Genomic DNA, 16,578 nt, shown 5'->3' with positions numbered 1-16,578 from the left:
GGGCCTCACCACCCTCTGGGAAAACATTTCTTCCTACGATCTCATCTCAATCTCCCCTCTTTCAGCTTAAACTCATTCCTCCTTGTCTTATCTCTGCATAGTCTCCTCTAAGTACTGGAAGACTGCCATAATGTCCCCATGGAGCCTTCTCCTCTCTAGCCTGAGCAACCCCAACCCTCAGTCTGTCCACATATGGGCAGTGCTCCAGCCTTCTGACAAACTTCATGGCCTTCTCTGGACTCACTCCTATAGATCCATGTCTTTCCTGTGCTTCCTAATGAGGCAAGCCTGACAATCCTGAAAAAAAGGGACGTGCTTAGGGGTCTTGGGTATGTCCTGAAGAATGTCAAAGGATAGCCCAAATGTGAGGCTGTTGGACAACAGTTCATAAAAAACAAAGAATACAAGGGCCAACCTCTCACTGGGATGGACAGAAGGTCGCCATTGACATGGCATTGCTCTTAAGATCTTTCACCTTCACAAATACCTCCTTGTCAATCTTGACTCGTGGGGAAGAGTGGTGCCAGAAAAATTTCTTAAACCCCAAAGGCTGCTCATGGATACTCACCTAGAGCTTAACCCAGAAACATGGACCAAGTGGCCAGAAGGGGCGGAAGAGCTGGAAGGCATTGCAGTTAAGCTGCCATTACAGAAGGGTCTTGGAGCTCATAAGAATGGGCAATCTCAACCCATCTTTCAACCCTTCTCCAAGTAGTTTTAATCAGGGTGCAAGGAAAGAGATCTAGACGCACTGCATGTAAATTGGATTTTTTTTTTGCCAGGACCAAAAGAGACTGGTATCAGGAGAAGGACTTCCACAGCAATGTTATTTGGTTTCTTCATTTGGTAAAGGTAAGACACTAATTTCATCTCAGCTAACTGAAATTTGAGCAGAAACTCTGCATGTCAGCAGCTTTACCTGGATATAGGGCTACTTAAATCTCTTGCGCTGACTTTTTTTTTTCCTCCTGAAGACCCTGAACGAGCATGGAACAAACAAGCATCATGTGTATTTACAGCCTTTTATTTCCCTTTGACAAGGAAGCAAAGTAGAGATCTGCACTGAAAAATATCGTTGACAACTTACCTTTAATAATGCCTTTGAAGGCATCAAGCACAAATGTGATGGATATAAAAAGTGCAATTATTTCTTCTGTTGACCTGTGGAAAAATCCCAGGAATTAATACAACCATTAGAGTCGGCATTCAACTCCATTCAACAGAAAAATCAGCATATTCATGCATTTACATGAAAATATACCAATTTCAGTTAGATTTCAACACAGGAAACAAACCCCAGTGAATCTTTAAAAGCATCTTTCAAGCTCAAACAATAAGCTGAAATGATGCTAGCCTCATCTCACAAAGTATATTTTGTGACAAGTTTGTAATTAAGGACCTTGTGGAATGTATAATTTTTCCATTTGCTGCATAATCTGATCAAAAGATGACTTCTTGAAAAATAGCTACCTTTTAAAGAGCTTCATCAGAAGACTGAAATTAAAGAGGGAATACATCACAAGGAAAAAGCTGTTCCACAGTCCAATCCAGGCATAGAAAGCACTGAAATCCAAGTTGTAGTCATCACAGATTCCTCGGATGACTGCAAACATGAAGCATTTGTGTGTTAGATCAAGCTTTTGTCATTACCACCCTGTGATTCCCATCTGCTCAATGGCAGAAAGAATCAGTTTCAAGACTTCACCGTAACGTGCTTATGGCAGACAGAATTAAACCCCTGCTTCTACACTCCCCCCGTGAACACTGGACCAACCCAAGTTGTTCTCCTCCCTCCCCTTTTCTCCACTAGAAATAGAGAGAAGCAACTGGGAAACTTTCTCCCACACAGCTCAAAGCATCTCTTCTAAGGATCAAAGCCACAGAATCAGCCCTTGGAATTTGCTCTCACTGACATTTTGAGATGCTGTTGCAAGGGATCTCATACATGTTTTTGCACCATGTTTATTCAGTCACTTTACTGTGGACAGACCCTCACGTATTAAACGTATCAAGCTAATCATAACTCATCTGACTGTTCCTACAGAGAATTTTACACCTCTGGCTCAGTGATATCAACTTGCAGCCGTAACTGGAAAGCTATTGATCACACCTTGAAACATCAATTAAGAAAATAAAGACAAAATCTTTGTCTCAGGCTCTTCTTCTCAATGCAGTCACAAGAGAAAACCATCAGATAAAAATTTCCTCCTTGAAGCAGAAGAAATGCTTATCCTCACAGAACGTTTTCTCTAGGCAAGATGAAAACCTTTAGAAACCAACCAAAACTGAATTGAATTCCTCCCCCTTGGGGCCAGAAGCAACCCTTTAGTATTGATTTACTAACCAAAACTCAACTAAAGCTCTAACAAGATTGCAAGCTTCTTGTACAAAGTCCCAGTCCACCAATCACAATGATGTCAGCCCCTTGATGTAGACATTTAATAAACTTACCATTAATGTAGAGCGCTAAAGGAGCCGTAGTTAGGAGCACAACTAGAGGCTGCCCCGAGAAGAGCGCATAAAGCAGTCCTCCAATACACTGGCCAACAATAGTCTTCTGCACATCTATAAATAATTAGAAAGAATGGAAACAAAGAGGGTTTTTAACCAACATCTCCCTAACCAAGGAGCGTTTGCAGGGCGTAGAAACCAAGCACTAATGAGTAAGAGCACTGTTCAGAGAGTAGAGGCAAGACATTGGGAAAGCAAAAGTGACCCATTGCCAGTGAACTTGTACCAATTATTTAGGATGCCATCCGGTTTCCAGATATTTAACTAAGACATTTGGATGAGGTTTGGTTGATTGGTTGTCACAAATATGACAGAAAAACCTTCCGTGGTGGGTTTGTTGTTTTTTTCAGCAAATAAAAACAATTAAAATTATCTGTGACCAGAGCTTCCCAGCTTGAATACGTGAGATACCATAACAGATGCACAAAACCAATAAACTTACCAATAGCTCCTCGGGTATTTTCATCATTGAGTGACCCAAACGCAATAGATGGCAGAAGGCAGGCGAAATACAGAAAAATCATAGTCGTGATGTATTTTCCTATAGCTTTGTTATTTCCAATAACACCTAGTGTAAACCAGAAGAAAAGTCATGTTATTACTGCCCACCTGCAAAACATTGAAACCCTCCTCGCATCAGCCACATGTGCCGTTAGTTCTTTTTAATGCTGGAAGGCAGAAGTAGAAATTCAGTCCACGCTTGAGTCTTAAACATATAAAGTAGGGTTTTAACATTCGCTTTTATACAATCATACTCTCTTGTTCATCTGGGACCAGAAGCAGAATCACCAACATGCCACCAGACTGCTTGAACAGACATTCTGGCACTGATAAAACAGGAAATACTGGAAGCATTTATTCAGTTTTGCCAGCCCCAGAAGCTTGGAAGAGGATCAAAGCAGCAGCCATAAGTTTTGGGTTTATACCCCCCCTCCACTTTTTTTAATACAAAGTTTATAGGTGTTCTGGGCTTTGCCCCTAATGAGCTTCATGATGATCCCTCATCTTTGTAACTCATGATGTTTTGGGCAGGAAAACATGAAGCACTTCATTTTTCCCAAGGCAGAAATCTGAGGTTATAGGCTTGAATCAATAATCTGCTATGCTGAGCCAATTAGTGCTAGCAGACTTACAAAAACAAATAGCACAGGAGGTCAGGAATGCGTACATTAAAGAGGTTTGCTTTAAAAAAGCCCTTCTGAAAGAATGGCTCTTTTCCATCCACTCACCCCCTCTCATCTCCATCGGAAAAAACACACCAGGCCAAAACAAAAGCAGCCAGAAAGAGAATTAAAGTGTCATAACACGAATTTAAAGGCCTCTGAAGTAGCTTCCCTTCCCTTTCCTGTTTTCAGGCTGATGTTCATCCCCAGTGAGCTCATATCACACAAGAGAAAGGATGAGAGATGACAACAACTGATATTGCTCGAGGAGAACATAAGTTTTCACACAGTCTCTTCAGAGAGGATACACCAGAGAGGGTCTATCAAAGAAAACCTTGAAACAGACTTCGACCTGTCTGTGCCACCATCCTTGATGATGCTCCTGCTGCGAGACACTTGGACAAGCTTGGAGTTACCCAAATTCTCCCTTCTGGAAGCCTCCTGAGCAGTGAGCACCCACACAGGTATCTACCCCTAAGCTCCCAAATGCCCATCTAAGACTTCGCCAAGCATCAGTCCCTTGCTGAGGGAGCTACAAGCCAATGAGTTGAATCGGAGAAGGGAGGGCTTTGATTCAAGGCTGGTGCAACACTTCAGAAAATCTAGACATTGCCCCAGCAGACTAACTATCACTGCGATGAAAAGTAATCACTCAGTGACTTTAGGATCTTATCTAACATCTATTTTCTGCACAGTTTGCAGCGCAGAGATAAGGACAGGAGGAGGATGCTAAAACTAAAAATCAAAGACCATCAGTAATGAATAGACAGCCACATGAATAAAGGACACCTTGTGATGGTTCCTGTTCATAGACATGACAGGAACAGACATCAATAGGACTTCCGATGCTCAGCATCCTTAAAAAAAATTAATAAAGGGCAGGGGTCGAAACTTGACAGTAGACACCTCAAGCATGCAAATATGAGCCTGACCTTCCAGGAGTCATCGGACCAGCTGTTTCAAGGCAAATTCCTTTCAATTTATTGTGAAGATTCAGAAACCACAGACCACATTCCTAACCACTCTTGGCAACCAAAAGGGCTGAAATTTACTTCTCGCAGATGAAGCTTTCTCATGTGATCTTGAGTCCAGCTGCAGGCTCCTACCTCACGCTCCCAAGTGCCTGGGACCTTTAGAGAAAACGAAAGACTCTGCAGGGAAAACAGTGGACCGAGAGGTAGTCTTACAAGTAGAGAAGCTCGCATCCTTCTTCAGAGGGTTCTGTGCTGCTCCACGATATTACTTTTTGGACAAAAGCCTTGCCAACATGAAAGCCCAGAGGCAGGAATGCCTGAATGCTTTGAAATCCTTCATAAAAAGACATGCAACCAGGATCAGAGGAGCAACTAATAGAAGAAAAAAATAAAAGGCTTATTTGCTGGGCAGAGAAAGATACATAAGTGATGAGGTGTTCTCTAAAAAAACCTTCCAGGTAGATAAACTGTCGTATGAGATGGGCAGAAGAAAGAAAGAAGCCTTGAAAAGCATCACATGGCTTTTCATTTCAGTTTCAATCTTTGCGAAGCAAGTAGAAGCCCTTGATGATCATGGAAGCCCTTACACTATATCATAGCTGAGTCCAAGACTTTCAGCACAAAGCACTACTTTTAGTCCATTACCCGCAAGATGAGACCCAAGGAGCAAAGAATCCTTTCTGGTGGGCAGCAAAATCCACTTCATAACGAAGACAGTAACTACATTAGATTAAACATGGTCTTTCATAAACATGATTAATCACTCTATAATTGCAGTTGAAATAATGAGCAAACACAAAAAATCCTTGTATGGATCCACCCGCAAGCAGCACTAAAATACAGTGTTAACCACAATTTACCTTTTGCCTTTTTAAAATCAACATCTGGCTAAACATTTCCAGGGTCTATTTGCAACGGGGGACTGACAGTATTTCATTTAAAAGAAGGTGGGCTGCATTATGATGGCATTTCATCTGCAGCAGGCTCATAAAGACATTGAAAAATGTGTCACTCCACCTGCACAATATACATTCGTAGCAGAAAATCAACTCAGTCCAGCTGTGACATTTGAGTAGCTGACTATTACAGAAGCAATCCCTTGAAATTAAGATACATCCACACATTGAAAGAGGAAGCAATTATGTTCATCAACATGACAGTTCTATTTAACTTGCTTGAATTTCTGAAATGTCATAGCTTTTAAAGACAAGGTGAGAGTTTCAGAAAGAACTGTAGTGCTGCTGGTCTCACTTTACTTGGTATTCTGCATCAATAACTTAACAACCAAGAGACCAAGAGACCCAGAGACTGGGACTAGAGCTCCTTAGGTTTACGAATTTTACGCTTACTGAACCAAAATCATGACAGATGGACATTCTATGAGATGTCTGATTAATAATGTTCTTTCCCAATTGTCTGAAATATCCAACACAAACCAATTTTTATTACAGTGATCTGCAGCGCAGCAGCAACGATGTGTCTGTAAAAGCTCTGATTTTTAGGGTTTTTTTTAAAAAATAAGCTTTCCCTTCATAGAATGGTTTGGGTTGGAAGGGACCTTAAAGATCACCCACTTCTACCCCCACAGCCATGGGCTGGGACACTTCCCACTGGGTCAGGCTGCTCCAAGCCCCATCCAACCTGGCCTTGAACACCTTCAGGGATGGGGCAGCCATGACATCTCTGGGCAACCTGGGCCAGTGCTTCACTACCCTCACAGGAAAAGATTTCTTCCCGAGATCTCATCTCAATCCCCCCTCATCCTATCCCTGCACTCCCTGATCAAGAGCCCCTCCCCAGCTTTCCTGCAGCCCCTTTTGGTACTGGAAGGCTGCTATAAAGCTCCAGGGAGGAATTTCTCTTCTCCAGGCTGAAGAACTCCAACTCTCTCAGCCTGTCCTCATATGGGAGGTCCTCCAGCCCTCAGACCATCTTTGTGGCCTCTTCTTGACTTGCTCTAACAGATCCACATCCTTCCTGTGCTGCTTCTCCTCTTTCTTTCAAGCCCATTTCCCGTATGTGCTAAGTCTCTTGTAAGGAAACATCCACAGACAAACCAAGATACTTCTATGCATCTTAGTGGCTTCCTATCCACCATTCACACAAAGTAAAACTTTGAAAGCATCATAGCTCAGAAGCCAAGTCATTATGCCACAAAGCACCCAACAAGCCCGTCTTTAAATTGCTGTTGAACTCTTACACCCAGGTGATACTGAGGAATGAAGGGCTGCAGAGTGATACAGGGGCTACTCCGTGACCTAACCTTGAGCAAACACACTGAAGGGAAAAAGCCTCTCTGTAATCCCTTTACTTTTCCTCCTCCTTCAAGAATGAAATTCTGCTTAACAAGGTGGCCAGGACAACCAGGTAGGAGAGCTGAAGATTTGCACATTCCACAGACAATCCATAGTGAACATCTTAGCAGGTTTAAAGTCTGTGCTACCTTAGACAACCAGCGAGATAAAAATTCCCTTTCAAATGCCATTTTTTTTCCAGTTCTTTTAAAGCTTCCAGTGTCTTTAAGCTTCCTTCTAAACATTTTATAGTAGCTTTGGAGATCATCCTCCTGCAGAACACCACCATCAAATCCTGAGGATGCTGCCAGCAGATGAGCTCGAATGACTTTCAGGAGCTGGTTATGGTCCCTCTGCAAGACCAAGGCCAGGGAGGAACCCACATCTCCAGCTGATCTATCCACCCACCTCAGCCCTGTGTTGAGGACACAGGTTAAGGCAAATAGGGGCAAACAGAATAAATCTCAGCTCTCCTCTCTTCCTTCCACCCTCGATCCCCAAGAGGTGAAGTCATACAACAGAAAACAGCACCAAAGCTCAACATAAAACACTCAGGCACCTCAAATATCCCCTCCCGGCACTCCAGGCACTATATCTACGTTCATTCCACTGTGATGTACTAGAAAATACACACTGAAGAATGAGGGTAGCAGCTCTAAGGGGTTTCAGGAAACTTCTAGCTGAGTCCAGGCAGAATTCCCTCCTCCATTCAAACAAACCTCAAAATAAAACATTTCAGCAAGCTCCTCTGGTTCAATCGAGTCTAAAGGATAATAGTATTGATGTGTTCTGAGCCTATTTGACAAGATCAGGATGAAGTTCTGTACAAAATTTTTCTTAAGAAAGCAGAATCCCTTAGAAAAAATTTGTAGTCATTAAGAGGAGAGTACATGCCAAGTTGTGTTAATCCTAACTTTAAAGGAAAGTTACAGGAGTTCTTCAGCTCAGCATAATCCAATTGTTCATCTTCAGGTGCTCCTGCAGGAAGACACCCATTACAAACCACCCATATCATTAATATCCTGGACCACGAGTTTAAAAAAAAAAGCTCTTCTTTGATCCTGGAATGTTCAGTAAAATACACAAGAACTGCACAACTCAAAGCAAAACTAAAGCTGACAAATTCCTAATTTGGATGGAAAAAAAGAAAGATGATGCCTTTCTTCTCTCTTCCAAATCACGATGGTTAAGGATAATTTAACGGTCAGCTTTGAGTAGCGTGCGAAGACCACCAATCCTACACAAATGCAGCTGACAAAGTATTTGCCGGCTCTACAAAAGCCTTATTATTTATCACCCTGCTCTTAATAGGTTTATCTGTCTAACCCAAAACCACAGGATGCTGCTTGGATTGAGGATTTAGAGACCCCAACCATTCCAAAGAGGCATCTTTGCAATTCAGAGATCTTTGATGGTTCATGTGCGGTTGTCTGGAGCGCAGACACTTGGATAGCTCAAATTCCCAGTGTTCTGGTACATTGCTGCTTTGAGATGGTCCAGGAATTTCACATTCCTGATCACCTTTGGTCTTGGTGGTTTGTGGCAGATTTTTTTATGCTCCATCTGGTTTTCATTCCATGTAGACCCTTAAAGAATTCATCCTAACTTCTGATTTCTGGGAAGAAATGGCACATGCTAATACATACAGATCTTAAAAAAATCATGTTTTTCCCATATTGTATTTGAAAAAGCACAACTGCTCCTAAGGAGAGGGCTTCACATTCGAACTGCAGCAGTTCTTGAGCTTCAGTTGGCTCTTTTTTTTTTGCATCTTCCCCTATCCAGAAATAGTGTAACAACGCACCAACAATTTTTACAATATAATTGCATTTTTACACCAAAACCATTTTCCTGGTGTATTTGTAACACCGGATTCTTACTGTGACAATATTTTATCATCCAGGGCAGATGCAATCAAGGGAAAAATTCTTCCAACCTAGTCAGTCTCAGTACCTTGTTTAGGCCAAGCGTGATCTGCTGCGTACATGAATTCAGAGAAGACTATTGATAACCGACAGCCCCAAGAATAAGGGGCACGCACACCGGTTACTTTGCGTGTATGCAGAGCCAGAACACAGTCCCCAAATTGGATTTCCAAATCTGCTGCAGTCAGTATTGGCTGCAGGACTATCACATAATGCTTTTGTGCCTGTGAACCTGCTGTGCAAAGGACACAGCTGTAGGCAGAGCAGACATTGCTCTGTGTTGAGTTGCACAAGGGTCATAGAATAGTTTGGGTTGGAAGGGACCTTAAAGATCATCCAGTTCCAATCCCCTGCCATGGGCAGGGACACCTCCCACTGGCTCAGGCTGCCCAAAGCCCCATCCAACCTGGCCTTGAACACCTCCAGGGATGGGGCAGCCACAACTTCCCTGGGCAACCTGGGCCAGGGCCTCACCACTCTCATGGTGAAGAAATTCTTCTTTATGTCTAATCTAAATCTACCCCTCTCCAGTTTATACCCATTACCCTGGTAAACCTGCTCCAGTGCCTCATCACCCTCATGGTGAAGAAATTCTTATATCAAGCCTAAATCTGCCCCTCTCCATTTATACCCATTCCCCCTCGTGCTATCACAAATCTTCTCACAGGATGTTTCTCCCTGAGTGGCAGTGCCGAAACATTTCCTTTCTGAAGTGCTTCAGTATCCCTTTATAATTAAAAGTTAGACTTGACAGCCTTACAAAGCAACACCCGTAGAAATGAAGTGTCCTGAACCCACTCCAGAGTTGTTCAGATTAGGAGCTTAAGTCCTCTACTGAACCTGGCGCCAGTGATGTACACACCAAGAAATACTTTTAACAAATGGTTTCTGCTACCCTGGAAATAATTTATTGTCCCTCTTCCTCCTCAACACACCCTCAGATGCCCAGAGAACAGAGCATTAGCTTGACTTCAGGTGAAGCGTGCCCTCTTTTCACCCCAAGGCTCCTGAAAATAGCTTCTCCCCAACAGTTACAAAACGCCTGGAGAAAGCATCCAGAACTCAAGCACTGTGCCCAGCCAGCATCTCATCCCTTTTTATTCTTCCCACTAGAGTGGATACCACTAACTTCAGAACCCACTGTGGTGGGTGAAGCATTCCCAGAAGACAACGCTGGACCTCTATGGCAAGTAACTACTTGGCAGCTCCTCGGAGACACAAACGGCATCTCCTTCAGCTGAGCAGCCAACAACCAACTGAACCATAGAATCATTAAGGCAGGAAAAGACCTCTGACCTGACCAAGCCCAACTGTCATCCCAACACCACCGTGCCTAATAAACCATGTCCCCAAGTGACACATCTACATGTTTTTTTAATACCTCCACGGAAGGTGACTCCACCACTTCCCTGGGCAGCCTCTTCCAATGTTTCACTGCTCTTTCAGTAAAGAATTTCTTTTTACTATTCAATCTAAACCTCCCCTGGTGCAACTTGAAATCCTTTCCTCAGAGATTGCTGCAACTCCTCTACTGCTGGTGACCATCCTTGTTGAAATGGAGTGGAGGACACCCAGGCACACCTGTTGTGGAAGGTCCCTTTGCCAGGGCTCAGGTGCACATCTTATTTTCTTATGTCAGCTCCAAGAGAGAGAGCCCTCAGCAGAGAAGCAGCAGGGGGAGAGCTGGGATATTGTGGCTTGAGCCAAGGAGGATTTAACAGCAGGAAGGTGTCTAATAAAGCCCTGCCTACACTCAGCATCTTTGTTTTATACAAACTTTTTGGTTTCATACTTGAATATATCAACGAACTCCCCTGTAAGCTATAAGAACCTGAAGATGTTTTGATGTCAGGCTGAGGTTCTGTAACCACGGATTGCCCTGAAGACTTGTCACAGCCTTTAACAATCTCTGAAAGTGAAAGTTTGTAAGTGAAAAGGGAGAAAGTTACTCTTAAAACCAACAAGGCTATTGTGGGAGCTACATAAAGCCTGAAACTTGAGGCTCAGTATAAACACTGTATTGCTGCTCCTGTGATCTGGCTACAGCGGATGAGCTATATCCTGTTTTTAAAAAGACCAAGCTGAAATTACTGCAGCTCGGATTTTGTTTAGGCATTCCGAGCTCCCCTAGCATAACCGTAATTGCTACTGATGCTGGCTTGCTAAGACAACAGAAAGATCTATTAGGTCAATGCTGACTAATAAGGTTGAAATGAGTTGTTCCGTGTCTACACACGACAACAATCAATCCATTCAATTGCCTCATTGCTTAATAAAAAGTAAAATCCTCATCTACATAGAGCTAGCATCTTCATGAAAGGAACATGGCAAGATTCTCATCTGCAGTGCGTCAGGCTGCCTATCGGCATGTTTTGTCAACTGTCATAGAATCATAGAATAGTTTGGGTTGGAAGGGACCTTGAAGATCATCTAGTTCCAACCCCCTGCCATGGGCAGGGACACCTCCCACTGGATCAGGCTGCCCAAGGCCCATCCAACCTGGCCTTGAACACCTCCAGGGATGGGGCAGCCACAGCTTCCCTGGGCAACCTGTGCCAGTGCCTCACCACTCTCATGGTGAAGAATTTTCTTCCTTATGTCTAGCCTAAATCTGCCCCTCTCCACTTTATACCCACTGTTCTTTGTCCTATCGCTACAAGCCTTCGTAAAAAGTCCCTCCCCAGCTTTCTTGTAGGACCTCTTCAGGCACTGGAAATATTCTTTTAAATAAGAAATAAGAGCTATTACACATACCAAAGAGCACATTCAATGCACACTGTAAACAGGACATCGCATCACAAAAATTCAAAATCAAGCCAATGCTTTCATAAACATTGGCCAACATACCGTCAGTGAAGTCCAAAGCGTACACTGGAAATCTTCGTGCAATGTCATCAGAAATCCCCTTGCCAACATTGAGAAATTCATGCAACTAAAGAAAGGAAGGAAGTACTGTGTCAGTTTAAAGGCTCATGCATTGTTAAAGAGATTAACCTCCTTATTCAACACTGATAGGAGAAGAACTGGTCATTTTGAATAGGCCATTCAAATCGGATTTCGTAATGATAAAAAAAAATAAACTCTTCGCACTTCAATTTATATCCTCAAAAGCATTGTAAAATTGAAAATCTCCCAGACCACCCCATTTTCCTCCCTTCCTTCCCTTTCTCCTCTCTCATTTGTAGCTGCATCCCTGCTTTGCAGGTGAGGGAGCTGACACACTGCATGGAAGGAACCTGCTGAAAACATCCTGGCCAACAGCAGGATTATACCTTAGGGTGCGGCTAATGCCCGAGTACCCATGGGTAAACATCAGGTCAGAGATGCTTTTCCCACCCCTCCAGGCAACTTCTTTCTTCAGCTGCTCCTGGAAAAACTCTTTCCCAAAATCCACATGAAGCCTCTGAAAGGGGAAGCCCAGCAAGTGCTCCTTTCCTTGGTATTACCACGGGACAGGGAGACCTCAAATTGGTGGGAAATAAGACCGTCCACACATCAAAGTTCACCAAAAAGAATCATGGAATCATAGAACATCCCAAACTGGAAGGGACCATCAACCGGAGTTGGAAGGATTGTCAAGTCCACCTCCTGTCCCTGCACCGGGCAACCCCAACATTCACACCGTGTCCGAGGGCATTGTCCAAATGCTTCTTGAATATTGCCAGGCTTGGCACGGTGACTGCTTCCCTGGGGAGCTGTTCCAGTACTCAACCACCATCTGGATATTAGGAAAGAACCTTTTCCTAACATCCAACCCAACCCTCCTGTGGCACATCTTCCTGCCATTCCCTCAGGCACTATCACTGCTCACCAGAGAGAAAAGAGATCAGCGCCTGCTCCTCCTCCTCCCCTTGTGAGGAAGCTGTAGATCACTATGAGGTCTCCCCTCAGTCTCCTCTCCTCCAGACTGAGCAGACCAAGCGACTTTAGCAGCTCCTCAGAGGGCTTCCCCTCTAAACTAAGCTAGAATAACTTCACATAACTAAATCAATTTCTGCACATTAAGACAGTAAGATCATGGTGAAATTGTTCCAGAAACACAGCACGTTTCCTTTTATTTCTGGTTTGGGGGCCTGCAAGGTGCAGTGCGATTGTTTATATGGTCTGAAGCACCCCACAGGCAATAAGGAGCTCTTCAGAAATGTGTGACAGCTGCTGTTGACTTACAGCCTCCCAATTCTCAGAACTACGTCCTTATGGAAAGCACATGGAAAGCATCAGAGTAGGCAACACTTGCAAATGAAGCACCTGTCAAGATTTTTCCTGTTATTCTCAACTCAGAGAATACACATATTACTCTGAAAATCAAACGCACCTTTATACAGTGTTAATTACCCCAGCTGTCTCATCTAAAACATTTCATATGTTTGTTGCAGAGACAGACACGGAAGACTTATAATCCATACTAGGGAGTGTAAGGTGAGGGGAGGTGGTCATCATAGATCTTGAATTAACACCACAGAATCATAGAATGGATTGGGTTGGAAGGGATCTCAAAGATCATCCAGTTCCAATTCCCCTGCCATGGGCAGGGACACCTCCCATTGGATCAGGTTGTTCAAAGCCCCATCCAACCTGGCCTTGAGTAACTCCATTGATGAGGCAGCCATGACTTCTCTGGGCAACCTGGACCAGTGTCTCACAACCCTCACAGGAAAATATTTCTTCCCAAGATCTCATCTAAAACTTCTCTCTTTCAGCTCAAAACTGTCCCCTTCCTCCTTGCACTCCCTGATGAAGAGCCCCTCCCCAGCCTTCTTGTAGCCCCCTTTCAGTACTGGAAGGCTGCTCTAAGTTCCCCCTGGAGCCTTCTCTTCTCCAAGCTGAAGAACCCCGACTCTCTCAGCCTGTCCTCATATGGAAGCCCTCAGATCATCTTTATGGCCTCATCTGGAGGCACTCTAACAGATCCATATCCTTCCTGGACTCCAAGTGAGGTCTCACAAGAGCAGAGGGGCAGAATTGCCTCCCTCAACCCTACTTGGTCATACTTCTTATGATGCATCATCTCCAAACAGCACAGACATCTTCTTGACTCCATGGCTGCTTTAGGTAGCAACTGATAAAACCCACTGCTTTAGAAAAGACATGACACTACCGTGCTTGTCGAATGGGCTACACACAGCTTTGTCTTGTCTCATGGGATTCACCTGCCTCACAGTGCCTCGAAGACCAGAGGCAAACACAATCACAGAATCACAAGGTTGGAAAGGACCCACTGGATCATCGAGTCCAACCATTCCTAACATTCCCTTAAACCATGTCCCTAAGCACTTCATCCACCCGTTCCTTAAACACCTCCAGGGAAGGCGACTCGACCCCCTCCCTGGGCAGCTGTTCCAGTGCCCAATGACTCTTACTGTGAAGAATTTTTTTCTGATATCCAACCTGAACCTCCCCTGATGGAGCTTCAGGCCATTCCCTCTTGTCCTGTCCCCTGTCACTTGGGAGAAGAGGCCAGCTCCCTCCTCTCCACAACCTCCTTTCAGGTAGTTGTAGAGAGCAATAAGGTCTCCCCTCGGCCTCCTCTTCTCAAGGCTAAACAACCCCAGCTCTCTCAGCCGCTCCTCATAAGACTTGTTCTCCAGCCCCCTCACCAGCTTTGTTGCTCTTCTCTGGACACGCTCCAGAGCCTCAACATCCTTCTTGTGGTGAGGGGCCCAGAACTGAACACAGTATTCGAGGTGCGGTCTCACCAGTGCTGAGTACAGAGGCAGAATCACCTCCCTGGACCTGCTGGTGACCCCATTTCTGATCCAAGCCAAGATGCCGTTGGCCTTCTTGGCCACCTGGGCACACTGCTGGCTCATGTTCAGTCGGCTGTCAACCAGCACCCCCAGGTCCTTCTCTTCCGTGCAGCAACACAACACAGAAACCTCTCTTTTAAAGCAAATACATGGGACACAGCAAACACTAGAGTTTGGGGTATAAAAAACTCCTCAGAGGACCAGATCCCTTATCGGTAACTGTGACATCTCATTTCACTTAAGTCAGTTCTCTTGCCCTTTGTATTCTGCCAATATAAACTGTTACTTCAGGACAGTTTCAACTCTAACCTGAACAACCAGGATGAAAAGAGAGCAGACACCAGCACAACATCTGCATTTTAAGCATTTCTGAAAAACCTATGAGCTTAAACCATTTTTTGGAGGCATATTTGGACCTCAAAGCCATATGCACTTGAAAAGCAATTTAATTTCTCCCCCCAGAAAGACATTCCTGAGGGCACGAGTCAGCCAGAGAATCACAATAGCTTTAATGACTAATATGTTTACTCATCCCTTCGCAGTGAGTATGGGAAAATGATGCTCAGGGTATCTCATCTTCTGGGGAAGAAGCCACGCACTTGCTGCTGGCCCCAGGCTAAGCGTGGGGTAGGGAGGGGACGGGCACTCCTGCACATTGCCCGTTTGTAGGCAGCAGTGAGTGGGCAGAAGGGAAAAGTGCTTCTTAACTTCTTGTCCTATGAGGCACATTGAGGCAAATTTGAGAGAAGGGAAGGCACTGGGATATGAGAGCCCTCTATTCCTCCATGCTTTTATTTCCTGCATGTGTGCAAGCTTAGCCTAGGGTGGGGCACAGGGATACCAACCTAAATCTCATTAATGGCTAAGTATTGGGAAAGCTCTTTCCTTCTGTATGGCTGATCCTCCCCTTACTATCCTCTCTGCCCTACTAACCTCATACTCTGTTTTCTCTCCACAGCACAACCCAGGTTTACTGACCTCTGAAGTTACTGCCCTTTTCAGTTTTACTTTTCTCTCCCAACCTATCCACCATGCATCTCAGAATCACAGAATGGTTTGGGTTAAATGGGACCATAAAGATCACCCATTTCCATGACACCTCCCACTGGATCAGGCTGCTCAAAGCCCCATCCAACCTGGTCTTGAACACCTCCAGGGATGGAACAGCCACAACTTCTCTGGGCAACCTGGACCGGTGCCTCACCACCCTCACAGGAAAAAAAATTCTTCCTAATACCTTATCTCATCTCCCCTCCTGCTTAAAACTGTTCCCCTTGTCCTCTCCCTGGACCCCTTGATAAAGGGCCTCATCCCCAACTTTCCTCTAGGTACCCCTCTAAGTACTGTAAGGCTGCTCTAAGGACTCCCCAGAGCCTTCTCTTCTCTAGGCTGAAGAAGCCCAACTCTCTCAGCCCATCATCTTGATATGTTTTAATCTGGCTTTTCCCTTCTGCCGTCTTCTGAGCTTGCACCTCAGGTAGTTTCCAAAAACTTGGGAAGGACAAACCTGACACTTCATTCTTGCCCTTTTTTGACCTGCTTCCTCACAGAAGTGAAAGCAAATGAGTATTTCTTGCACTAACATTTCCTGCTTCTTTTTCCCTCAGCAGGTCAAGTTTGGCTGACCCTTTGGCTTTCCACTCCTTTTCATGGTGGCACCTCCCTCATGGCCCTACCATCTTTTCAACTTAACATCCTGATACTAGGTGGCCTTTATCCAGGTGGCCAACCCCACCAAGCTCAAGATGTCTTAGACTTTAAGACCTGCAGCCCAGGTACCCAGCACCAAAACTTCCCTTTAGGCTCCTATTCCCCTCTTCTGCAAGTCTTTCCAATGCTCTGCCTCTGATGCTTCTAATGCAGAGGGAGGAAAGAGCAGCAAAAAAGAGTAAACAACAATAAAAGTCATAGATTATCAGTTCTCCTTTAAAGTACTGAGGGGCTGCAGAACTATTTTACACAGA

The 16,578-nt window shown here is 44.5% G+C and overlaps 1 protein-coding gene across 4 annotated transcripts in view; it reads right to left on the bottom strand.

Moving 5' to 3' along the window:
- The window catches only part of SLC4A11 (solute carrier family 4 member 11), a 112,509-nt gene that overhangs the window by 29,633 nt on the left and 66,298 nt on the right, over nucleotides 1-16,578 (bottom strand). For all 4 annotated transcript variants that reach the window (XM_054065560.1, XM_054065558.1, XM_054065559.1 and 1 more), the window contains 5 exons: nucleotides 11,715-11,799; nucleotides 2,954-3,079; nucleotides 2,452-2,565; nucleotides 1,471-1,603; nucleotides 1,088-1,161 (listed from right to left, as the gene is read on the bottom strand). In XM_054065560.1, the coding sequence (XP_053921535.1) occupies nucleotides 1,088-1,161; nucleotides 1,471-1,603; nucleotides 2,452-2,565; nucleotides 2,954-3,079; nucleotides 11,715-11,799 (532 nt within the window). The remainder of the gene's footprint in view (nucleotides 1-1,087; nucleotides 1,162-1,470; nucleotides 1,604-2,451; nucleotides 2,566-2,953; nucleotides 3,080-11,714; nucleotides 11,800-16,578) is intronic.

Source organism: Cuculus canorus, chromosome 4 (genome assembly GCF_017976375.1).
Source record: "Cuculus canorus isolate bCucCan1 chromosome 4, bCucCan1.pri, whole genome shotgun sequence".
Classification (NCBI taxonomy): domain Eukaryota; kingdom Metazoa; phylum Chordata; class Aves; order Cuculiformes; family Cuculidae; genus Cuculus; species Cuculus canorus.
Note: the sequence above shows the minus strand (reverse complement) of the source record. Positions and strands in the feature narration are given on the sequence as shown.